General features: G+C 31.3%; 1 protein-coding gene across 1 annotated transcript; it reads right to left on the bottom strand.

Moving 5' to 3' along the window:
* Positions 1 to 605: 605 nt before the first annotated feature.
* On the bottom strand, positions 606 to 11,441 carry LOC124354036 (transmembrane protein 94-like). The gene is made up of 6 exons (XM_046804190.1): positions 11,325 to 11,441; positions 10,016 to 10,140; positions 9,234 to 9,465; positions 7,098 to 7,191; positions 5,207 to 5,356; positions 606 to 2,146 (listed from the first exon to the last, which is right to left on the bottom strand). Exons 1-6 carry the CDS (start codon positions 11,431 to 11,433, stop codon positions 2,074 to 2,076), a joined length of 783 nt encoding a protein of 260 aa, XP_046660146.1. The 5' UTR covers positions 11,434 to 11,441; the 3' UTR covers positions 606 to 2,073.
* Positions 11,442 to 13,175: the final 1,734 nt, after the last annotated feature.

The following is a 13,175-nucleotide window of genomic DNA, read 5'->3' as shown; positions in this document are numbered from 1 at the left end:
ATAACCTACAGTAAAAAAAAACTGTAAAAAATATTGTCCCCAACTACCTACCAACATTATTCATAAAATTATGGATGCAGCCCTTACATTTTAAATCTGTTACAGATCAAGTATACATCATACTGTTTGTTTTATTATTTTCGTTTTTATTGAGGTTTTATGTTTATGTAAATAAATTCTTAAAATAAATTAAAATTGTTGAATGAGAACATCAAGAATGAGTTTTGTAACTAACAGTCTAAAAGTAACATGTTAATGTGATTATAATTGAAACAGATATACACTAAGTCAATATTTTAAGTAGTGTTGTTGATCAATTACTGACAGTACAATATTTAGCACTGTACTGTTTGAGGACTGGGGGTGTAGTAGGTACGATGAAAAGTGTAATGATCAGTGATTTTCAGAGGGATGAATACTCATCTCAATATAAAAAAATTCTTGATAAAAGTAAAAATTCATGTTAAGGAAAAACATTTCTATCAGATTGTAAGACAATTAGTACTTCAGGCTACTATTTGTTATATATCAAGTCACATTTAAATTGACACATCCACAAAAGTATTATGACTTACGAAAGTTAGTTTATATGAAAAACGTTAAAATACTAAAATTCCTGCATGTAATTGTGTTAAGAAAATGTTTATTAAAATTATTGCATTGCAGGAAAAATATGACAAACTGTAGTAAAAAGTACATGTTTAGTGATAGTAAACAATATTTTCTTGACATGAAAATTATAATAATAAATTTTCACTAATTAAAAATACACCTTAAAACTAATTATGAATATAGTCACTTATTATTACTTTCACAATATTATGAAAATATTTCACAATTAAAATTCACTTAATATAAACCTATTAATAAGTAAGTACACAAAATGTTAAAAGACATACAATACTCAAATCCATATAAACAATATTATTCTGGCTCGAACAGTATTACGTTAATGGCAAAAGTGGTCAAATGTAAAATAGGTTTGACTTATTCTATGTTGAACACATTGTTATGTTATTAGTAAAAATATTTTTGTAGTCATAACTCCATTGCAAATTTGCTATGACAATAATTTATTGCATGCTACCCTAATGGGGGAAACAGTACATTGTGAAAATTTAAAACATCTAATACTGGACAGTCATGAAAACTTCTACTATTTATAAACAACACTTAATAAAATCATAAATTAACTAGAGATCCTAATCACTGTGAATAAAATCTCTCACATATACAGTAAAAGCTACACACTTTCTTTAAAATCAGCACTTGAGAAAATATATCAACATTCCAAATAAGTCTTACAATAATAAAAGTTCCCATAATACAGAACCTACAATTCTAAACAATGTCACAAACTAAAAATATCACCTAAAAAATTAAAATTAAGTACATCATGAGTCGAACAAAAAAAATCATAAAACATGTCCTTGGTTTTACTATAAAACTTCCATATTTTTAGCAATAATAACATGTTGATACGCTTTTTTGTAATTGCATTAAAATATATTTCATGCATAAATACAAATGTTGGGAGTTTAAAAACACAACTTAAAAATCTAAAAGTAAGACCTAATAACATTTCGGCTCTTTTCTCTATGTTCACTACATTAGGAAAGAAATGCAATTCTGCTATTTATTATCAGTGTTTTTAATAAACTCCAAAGGTTTTCCTGTTTTAAAATTAGGAAATAAAAGATAAAGCTACAATACATCACTTTGTTCATCTTTGCTTGTTGCTCTCTCCATAAAATTCAATTGTTAATTCAAATTGTTAGTGAACTGATATAATCATATGTAATTTAAAATGATAGTGAATCAATAGAAAAGTTCCGTAATTTCTCATTTTGTACTAGATATATAATGAACACTTGGCTTAAAATAAAATAACTAGTTTAAACAGTCTTTCAGTTACAAAATGGCATTAGACACATTACGGTACACATATAGCAAAAATATACTCTTGTCAAACTATTTAAGTTGAAGATGAAATGGAAGTACATAGGATGTTATCGCCAATAGTAAGAAACATAACAAACAGGTTATGTTACAGAACAGGATATCCCATATCCTTTAGAATGGAGAATTCATACCCAGTTTGGTGCCAAAATCCAAACGGGCACGTTTATGATATCTTTCATTAGCTCTGTAACAAAAAAACAAAAAATAGACATATAAAAGTAATAATAATAATAGATTTAATATAGAGATGGAAATTGTAGTTAGACAACATGTTGCGGCAACGTGTTATTTTAAAAACTGTTGCCAATTGACCGTCGTGAACCAGTCGTCCGTCTATCCATTGCGCAACTTTATTAACAACGTTTTTCCGTGGCTGTTGCTTATTATTAAACATTATTGAAATACAATAAATTATGGACTATTATTTAGCAATCGGATTTTGTTAATATCATAATGTATTCCAAATTTATCATTAAAATGCTCAATCGCATTACTATAATTTATATTTAGACGATAAAAGAATAACTTGGTATAATTAAAAACAAACTTTCAAGAATTAATCTAACATTATCCGTAAAATTTTCGAAGTGACTACTTCTTTTGGCAAGCTATGGATATATGTTCTGCACAGGGAAAAAACTTATGTTTTGCCTCACAGAACATCACTCATGTTATGTTTTCCATATGCTTTCAAAGTAGAATGACAGCTTTACTGAAACATAACAAACCGGATTTAGTCATATTTGCAATATAGGCTTCTCAGAGTAAGTTTAGGATGTGTGACATCCGACTGCATCACTGCATCCTCAGAAGTGCCACAGAGGTCAAATCTTGGTCCACTATTCTTCCTTTTTTTTCAATGATATAACATTAGTTTTGAATGCAATGTTCACCTTCATACTAATGACATCAAAATATAAATATTGCCAATACATGGTATTGATGATCATGATGTTTCAAGCCTCTGTTAGTAGGATCTTCAGTGGGCTAAAACATGATACTCTTGAACCTGGGGAAGACTGTGGTGATGTCTTTTACACAGAAGGTATATACATGTATCTTCCCTTATGTCATTGACGATAACCAGACTGTGGTGCGAAAGATTATTGTTTCAGACAACTGTATTGTTTGATTTCACCTGTTTATGTCTCAGAATGTTGATTTTGCAGTATTTATAACTAAACTAAACCTTGGGCTTATTAAGTGAACTGTGATACACATTCATAGACAAGAGACCTGTCTGATGCTGTATAGGTAACTTGTGAGAACCCATCTTGAATATGCCTCTGTCATCTGGAATAGAGATAGGGGGAAACCTGTAATGCTGTTGAGATAGTTTAGAGGAGGTTTTTATCTTTGATGGCCTTCAAGTATTCTAGGGAATATGCAAACCTTAAGAAAGATGATCTACTGCTTTAAACATGGAGTAACATGTTAAATAACATTTAAGCAGTTGATAATTTGCATACTGCCTTTCAGTTGTTGTCTGCCAATAGACACAGCAGACACGTGACGATATGCCAAAATAAATATAGAAAATATTAATCATAATCAAAACACTATTTGTTAAACCACACTAATTTGTTAATTTAGTTATCTATCTACACTTTTTCATACAAAATTACAAAAACATGCTAGCAATTGGTTATTTGCCTACTGCTGATTAGTTGTTGCCAATTATCAGACATTTGGTTTCGAGATTCAGATTCTACACATCACTAGTCATAATATTGTGAAATCGTGATTTTTCAAGTGTATTTTAAGCACTTCTGTAGGTATCCAAAGCCAATGAAAAGAGCCTTGGTATCGAGTATCGGAATCAACGCAGTAAAAACTCGTAATAAAAAAGGATATTATAAATATTAATGTATAATCCACACATTTTTCCCCTAAGCCAAAAATTCACGCATAATCTATATTTTTCCAGAATTCCATTGTTGGTGACAATTTTGTTTATAATGAATGTAATCAATTATTGGCTAAAATATTTTGTGTTTATCTCAGAATATAGCAAGAATAAATCACCCCATGATAACAACACTAAAAAATAAATAAACATACGAAAGCCTGTAGTTGAAACTCGTACATGTTAAGCTATTTGGTTTTAAACATTTCGAGTTGTCTCACCAATCGTCACGTGTGGGGGAAGTTGTTCAGACAAATAGTGATTGGAGAACTGATAGGATTTCCGCCAGCCATCATCCAGCCAATGCCGATCTGACTACGAAAATTGAGATACAATGTGGAATTCGGCTGGCTGGCTGTCTGCATATTGGCAACAATATTAAGCTACATTTACACTCACAAGTAAAGTTGCGAGAGAATTTGCGCTACAACTGTCGCATAATGTCAACAAGAGCAAGCAATTTTACTTGCGAGAACTGTCGCAAGCACTTAAGACAGTTGTATCACTGGTTGTTGCAGGACTCAATGCGAAGTCTGTTCACACACGACAGTTATGTCTTGGCAATGTTTATAATTGAAATTTTAATATCCGACACTGCTCTCCAGTTCTTGCATTACAACAGTACTGGTTATAACAGCGCGCACGAGAGCTCTTGTGTCTATGTAGACTGTCGGATAAGAAACCTGCACAACTTCTTGCCATGTCGAGGACGCTTTCCCAGTCAAGGAAACACAGCTCGTTCAGTCAAGGATTGATTAGATGTGATAACTTTCTTTGTTTTAACCTATGCAATCTGAAATGTGTGATGAGCAATGTTCAAAGACCAAACTGAGACGATTGTTCGGCCGACTTTAATCGTCTAATGGATTGTTACATATATGAGGAGCTTAACGTGACAGGGATAGAACTAACCAAGATAAACTCCACTACACAAGTGAAAGCAACCTCTGATGACCTCTAATGTGTCAGGTGGAGCTCATGAACATAAGTCGATCTTCATTTGTAGTTTTATTCTTCATTTGTAGTTTTACTCTTTATTTGACCACGTCGTGTAAAGTACAATGTTTCGATGTTAATAAAGTCCTGATTTAAGAAGTTGTCATATTATTTCTTGATTTCATTAGTTCTTAGGGAAAGAAAAATTATTTTTATTAATTTTCCAGGTTCTACATAGAGATTCTCGGCTTATTGCCAGCTTTTTTCAGTACATTAAAATAGCAGCTCATTCCCAATTTCCCCGTCGAGTGGCCACCATGATTAAGAATTACACTCTATTGTAAGTACAAACCCAATAAATACTTTGCTGAGCAACACACTAAAGTATGACAATCAACTCACTTGATCTCCTGCCACTTGACAACTTCGTTGGTTATAAAGATCACTGGAGGGGAGGCTGCCAACAGCAGCAGGTCTTGCCACGGCTGTTCAGACCACACTGCGTCTGCCCACCACAGTGCCACAGCAGCATAGGCTGCCTGCAGGACTAGCCTGTGACAACATTCAGAAGGAATTCTATTATATCCATCCTTAATGCACTATCACTCTAGAAGCCACACAAAAGATCTTTTTAATCTAAATGCATCTTAGTTTTTGCCCCAAGAGAACAAAAAAAAAAACCGATAAATGCACTCTTAACAAATTTTAAAAGCTTTATAGTTATATCTCATCTTAGGAACAATTCTAATTACCCTAACTTAAAATAATCTTAAGTAACCTGACAGTAAAATTTAATACAATTTAATTTTTTCCAACAACTTATACAAGTTAATTTATAAGTTTACTAAACAAGTTTGTGACAAAGTGTTCCATACTGGGTCATAGCATAGCCCACAGGTGACTCACACTTATCTGATTTTCTAATAAGCTTTAAATATTATTCAGCCATATATCTGTGGATATGTGTTTATGGCTCTTACATACTTTTGGATTTACAGTAACATTAACATTAACAAAACACCTGTTTTTGGATAGTTCCAGCAGAATACTTTGTGACCCACTGGTGAATCACAACGTCCATTTTTATACAGGGTGACCCTAACAAAAGTGCACATTTTAAAGATAGATAAAGGTTGTAGAAAGGAAAATGTTTTGTTAATATGCTTGTTATCACCAATAAATCGTTATAAACTACATGCTACCAGGAAGACAACTTACGTCTACAACAGATCATGTTTTGAATGGTATTTGTACTTTTTCATTGTGTCCGGCTTCAGAACAGTTCATTTTCATTCTGTTTAAAATTGCTCACTTATGTACTGTTTTATTCGATTCTGTTTCTGTAGGGTTCTAGTTCAATCTTTTCCTACCCTCATTGTTGTGTTTAAACAATTATGTTTTAATGAATACCCATACAATGCAGGATTTTCTATCCAGCCATAACCAAAATATCTGGAACAAATGACCCCATCCACTGTTTTGCAAAAACCCTTTCTTTCTCGCTTAACTTTTACCTCTAGGATAACCTAAACGATTAAGTGTACAAGACACTAGTAGAAAGTGTAGAAATACTCATAGCATGTACTGTCACTTGAGCAGCAGAAATGAGAGAAAACATTCAAATGTTTGCAAATTCAAGACAATTAATGTTAAGAAGACCTCAGCTTGCAAATGGAACAAATTTTTATAGTTCCCTGTAATCGTATTTTATTTTCATTATGATGTGTTTATTTTGTTTGTGAATAAGCAGCCGATTAAATTTGATTGTTTAGTTTTGAGATTTTCTACACAAATGTTTAAGTGGGCATGAAAACTTATATACCATATACTTATAACAAACTCTCAATTTTCTTGAAAAAGCAACATATGCAACCCCAAATTTATCAGTGAAAAATGATTGCAATCACGACATTAAAAAACCGTGATAATTTTTAATCTGTACCAACAATAACCTCTTATAACAATCACTGTTTTACAGTACAAATGTATGTTGTGACATTCCAGTGGGCCATGTATTAAACAATCAAAATATCCTTAAAAAACATTTATTTTCTAATTGTATAATTAATAACACATTTATATGTAAAAGCATATCTACCAAAAAAATAAACGAAACATTTCTAATTTTTGGTTGAAATTGTGTATCATTTGAAAATGAAAATCATTTTGATTGACGCAAAAAATATTGACCTAAATTGGCTACTGTAAAGAACTAAATTAATTCTAATCAATCTCAGCTGAAGCTCCCATGACGTTAGTTCATTTGAATCTTTACCTTAACTCATTTACTTACACGAGACCTGCAGTGGTCAGCCAAACAAAGTTCTTGAATGGAATCCTCAACCAACTAAGGTACTCTCGATGGACAAAACTTGCTGAAATCGTCACTGCAATATAAACAAAATGAACTTAATGAAACAAGTAGATATTGACATGAAAATTTTAATATGAATATCTAAATACACAAAATTCAAATAACATTTGTCTTACACCCTTACAACTGACGATCATTACATACACAAAGCTCTATCTTCTCCACAAATGATAAGCAGCATTCAAAGGTCACCATTAAATAGTTACTTAGTACAGTAACGGTTTGTGAGAGCTATGTGTCAAGCGGCCTACGATGTTGAGCTCTGAGTCAGAGTTAGAGATAGCTCAGGTTCAAATTCTGCCCGTGACTGATGCACTTTTTATCAGTACTGTCAACCTTGTACTGTAACGACTCAATTCTTGTTTTGTTTGATAAGATCCTCACATAGGCTAGTGGCTTATAAGAACAGCAGAATAAGGCATAAAAGGGACTTAACCTATCCTTAGAAGAAAAGTTATGTTGCATGATTACAACATATTTCCTGAAATGAAATTTTCTGAGATTTCCAGTGCTTTAGACCAAACTCTATACATTTCCAGAGATATCAAAGAACGAGTGTAATATAATTTCATGAAAAGCAACAACTTTTACTATTACTTTAAGCCATAATAATAAAGTTTCACACAATGTCTAAAAAATGTTAACCATATATGTGTAACTTACAAAATATCAAAGCATGAAGATTAATATATATGTTTATTCGTTGACACAATATTTAATATTTGTAAGTTAGAAACAACAACAAAGCCACTAGTATAAGACAGCTAACTATTTAGCTACAAAATTAATTTCATCTTATAGTGCATTAATTTGTTTCTTCAAGTAAAGTTCTCTTTTGACCGATAATTCATTGATTCTATCAGCAGCTCTATTCTTAACAGCTCTACCCAAGAAAATAAGCAGCATATTTACACCGATGCATGTACATAAATATAAAACAGAGAGCATAACAATTTTTTCTTAAGTACAATATTTTGTTAGTTTATCTATTTTTGGTTTTTCAAACACAAAATGTGACAAAATACATTTTAGCAATCTGTAATTTGCATACTGCCAATCAGTTCTATCTGTGAATATACGCAGCAGACTCATGTCAATACGGGAACATTAATATAGAAAATACTAACTGCAAGCAGCATATTATTTACAAAAGTACTATAATTTGTCAAGTAAGATATCTATTCAAGGTTTAAAAATCACAAAGTACAGCAAAATAACATTTTAGCAATCAGTAATTTGTGTACTGCGAATCAGCCCATAATTAATTATGTAATGGATCTCTGCAGATCCGATTGTAGAGTTTGAGTAATTGGTTCTTGAATCCGAGGTTCGAGATTGGACTTCGACACATCATTACTTTTAACAAAAGTGTTAAAAGATCCTTCCACCTTAAAAATTAATATTTTAACTAAAGGAAAAAAAATTCTGTGACAATGAAAGTTAAAAAATCCAGGGATATTTATTAAACTAGCGGTTCTACCTGAGTGTAACACCCAATGTAGCATTGGATTGGTTGTGAATCAGTATATTAATTAGAATATCAAGTTTGATATTTTTTCAATTTAAGTCTTTTTTAACAGTATAATAACAGATAAGGACAAATGATGCAACAAAATTTTCAACTACATCATTATCAATGTTTTGTTGCAATGCCATTAGATTATTGGTTTACATTTTTGTTGTAAATAAATTATATTATTTAGCAATATTATTTAGTGGAGTTGTTTGGAAAATTCAGATTTGGTGTAACTTTGTGTGCGTATTTAACTTATGTATTAATGAGGTAAAGTAACTAAACAATGTGAGTGAATTAGCACATTCTATTTAATATTAGAATTATGCGGATATGAATATATATATATATATATATATATATATATATATATAATATAAATAATATATTATGTAATATAATATATATAAATAAATATATATATTTTAACTACTGATAAAATTTTGAACAATTTGCACTTTTTGACGTTTTTAATGGACTTTGAACTACCAATCTATTAATATTCTGTCAATAGCATTACTACACGCCTGCAATACACTTACCTAACTGAACTACCAAGAGGAGAGCGGCAGCATGTTGAGACCAGACAAGAGCCAGAGGGTACCTTCCCCACCCGCCCCATTGTTCTTTGGGGTGGGGGGAGGCGAGGAGGGGCCAGCCCCCGCTTTCAGAGCGAGGGCAGTGGTGGGACAGAGTCAGGGCAAATGCGAACGGCACTAGAACAGTCGTCAGAAGGAACTTCGATCCGTAACACCACAGCACAAACACTGCCATCTGCGGAACAGTTGCAAAAACAATCACTACTTTGTACGTAAAATGAAGGTAACTTACCAACCATAATAGTCACCCACCATTTTCAAAATGTGATAGTAACTTTCTAGAACAATAAAACTTGCAAATAACCTTATATTTGTATTAAATTATTCCCTTTACAAACATAGGACTTTTTTATGAAGAATTGATTAATTAGGTTTTACACTATCACTATCAATGAGATTTATATACAATCTAAAGACACTCTCAGTTTCAAGATGTAATAAAGCTTCACTCATATTAAAAATACAAATTGTGAAGCAATATGTGATAAAATACAAAGATTTTATAATAATTACTGTCTGTATTGAGTCATAAATAATCCAATTCTTTCATATGCAAGTAATTTTTAAAAGAGTAAATATTAATAACTAGAAAATATCAAAAAATTAAATAAATTCATTAATTTCATTAGATAAAAATTAACAATTTGCAAACTGGTTACAATGAAAATATGATCTGCGTAATTCACGATGTTTCACTGCCTTTACTATACTACATGTGATCTCACCTCCACATTCAGTTTGGTCTGGTGCTTACTGGTGGCCCTCTGCATGACCTGGGGGTCAGTCTTAGCGGCAACAAAGGATAATGATAACAGTGGTATGATCACCATGGACAGCCAAATCACCTGACCTGCACACACGTCAAGGGTAAGGCAGATTTACATCTCAAATATATCAAACTAAGAACTGTGTCACTGTTAAAAAATTTTAATACTCATTTTCTTTTAGAATAATTCTCTTATGGTTATAAATCATTTATGGTTTTTTATGTGCAAGAAAGGTTTTCAAACAGTTCCTGAGATGGTACTAGATCTTTCCGAAAGGTGTTGGCAGATGGATTAAAGAGCACTGAAAAAGAATCTCTGTACCTCTACAAATTCTTATATTGGATTAATTTTATGTTATCCAGAACAATATGCAAATGTTTAAGTATGGTAAAAATTGGATTGATAATAATTTTCTATAATTCATACTTAGGTTAAAAAAAGCTATTAAAATTCAAAATTGAGAACCGGGAATCGATTTTAGATTTGGATTAGAATATTCTGGATTTGCCCATCATTAATCTGGAAAAAATATAATATAAAGATGGTGAGCATATAAAAATACATTGAGTCACACAGTAATAGCTTAAAGATATTATAGTTAGTAAAAATCAAGGAGAATCAGAATTGTAATTTAAATTATCAATTATAAATAGTCAATGAAATATTAATGTTTGAGAATTTAAATGTTAATTGAACAGCAAATTATAAACTAATATCAAAGACTATTTTAAAATAATTATTTCTATACAATCACAAATATGAGGACTAATTACTGAGAACTGGATCTATAAGATTCATGAAGATTATATACAATCCAAACAGTCTTCTTTTGCCAAATGAAAACCTTAATAGCACTAGGTGCATAGCCCTACTATCAAATGCCATATAGAAGGAGTATGAATGGAAAAATAATTAATAAAACTTCTTAATTAACATATTTGAAATTTTCTAAATAAATAAACCTTGAAAGTGTTTTACATAAATTAACTGAAGTTCCAAGACAGTTTACTTACCACTATCAATTTGATTTCTTTTACTGGAGGATTTTTTACATTTTTCAATATATTACTAAATGGAAAAAGTTAAATTTGATTTTCTGATCTTCACCAATTGAAAGCCAATATTTGAGTAAATCTTAATTGAGATACTTATATTGAAAAACCATTGATATTACTAATTGTAGATATTGTTGATTCATGCAAATCCCTGAGACATATGAGAATAAGATCGAAATGTTTCTGACAGAAAAAAATACAACTGATAATACCTGTAGAGAAAATGGGTGGCAGAGGAAACATAGCAGCCATCAGTTGTATTGCGCTGAGAGTCATCAGACCGCAGATCCAGTACTGAATACAATTCCAAGAACTCTGCATGAAGTGGCGGGCCTGGACACACCATCACCATCAGAAAGAATACACTGTTTACTTATTCTTAACACTTCAACAGCTTAGGTGTAGAGAAAAAAGTATGAAATTAATTATTATAAGTGATAGATTTATATTTTTGGAGTCAAATTGATATTGTATTATTTGATAAGATTTTTTGGTTAGCACAAGTTAGAGAGAAATATGAGGCATGTTTCAAAATATGCACTGTTTTGAATTAATAAAAAAACTAGAAAAGCTTATACCTTATACTATTTTTCAACATGATTTCCATCAATATTGAGACATTGTTACAGAATTGAAAGAATAAAAGTTTGCAAAGTAAACTTTATTTTAATAAACAACATAAAAATAAAAAAACACTGAAACACACAGTAAATAATTTAACTGTCAAATAAAATACTAAAGTACATATAAGCTGTTCCATATTGTTCAATCCTTCCATCGTCAAAAACAAACTTAGGAATAAACCTATGGTAATGTGTCATTTTCCCCATAAACAACAGAAGTTCAGCTAGATCCTTTGGTTTAGGTAAGGAATTCAATGCTTCAACCTTGGACTCACATAGACGAACACCACTTTTGGATAAAGTATTATCCATACATTCAATCTCTTCCTGGAAAAAAATACATTTCTTCAGATTCTAGCGAAGTCCATTTTCTTGTTGAATAAACAGTTGGTCTAAATTATGTAAGTGTTCATTGTTATCACTTTCCATAACAAAAATCTCTTCAATATAAATAACACAGCTTGAAATTCCAGAAATAGTCTGTTCTAGGAAAGACTGAAATATAGTTGGAGAGCTAGAGACTTCATAAGACAAACACTGATATTAAAAGGGTCCAAATGGTGTATTGATAACTGCCAGCACTTTTGCTCCATCAAGTTCCAACTGTAGTTAGCCACCTTAAAAATCCACTTTGTAAATCCTCTTATCACCTCATAATTTATAAAGGTCTTCAAATTGTGGTATAGGATACTACTTGATATCAATGTGAGGTTTAATTGTAACCATGAAATTACCACAAAAACTAACTTTACAATTAGGTTTTGAATCAATAACTACAGGAGCTGCCCACTAACTGAACTTAGTTGACTTGGTTATGCCTAAAACCAAAATTCTATAGATTTCAGCCCTACCAGATTCGTGTTGATAAAAAGGAATGGGTCGTGGCTGGAAGAATTTGGCCTGACCTATTTTTTTTAGATATAAGGAAGCCTTAAACTATGTATATGTACCAAAATCAGGCTGAAATTTGCATATTTCTTTGATATATTGTCAATTTTGTTACTAATCTGTGGGTCAATATTGGATTTTTATGATAAAACATTAACATCAGTGAAGGGAGCTAAAATAGTAAGTAATATTAAAAACATGAAACCACGGTATTCTAAAGATATTATATTAACCCATTGCGGATCGTATTGTTTTGGCGCGCAGGCATGAATTAATTTACGGTCAGCGCGGCCGAACGAACAGCAATGGTGCGCCACATTGTATCGCTCGCTATTGTATACTCACTTCATATCTTCGTTGAACTGGATTTCGGTTTATAAAAATATCTCCATCTATATTCTTAATAACAAAATAATTAAATACAATATATTATTTATGAACTATTGTAATATCTCTAATAAATATCGATCAAGTTCAGACGATCGTAAGTTTTCCATTTTGATCAGCTCATATTATGAAACGCAAATTATACAATAAAATGCAATACTTGTT

The sequence above is a fragment of the Homalodisca vitripennis genome, chromosome 2, assembly GCF_021130785.1.
Source record: "Homalodisca vitripennis isolate AUS2020 chromosome 2, UT_GWSS_2.1, whole genome shotgun sequence".
NCBI classification, from domain to species: domain Eukaryota; kingdom Metazoa; phylum Arthropoda; class Insecta; order Hemiptera; family Cicadellidae; genus Homalodisca; species Homalodisca vitripennis.
This window is presented reverse-complemented; position numbering and strand designations above follow the sequence as displayed.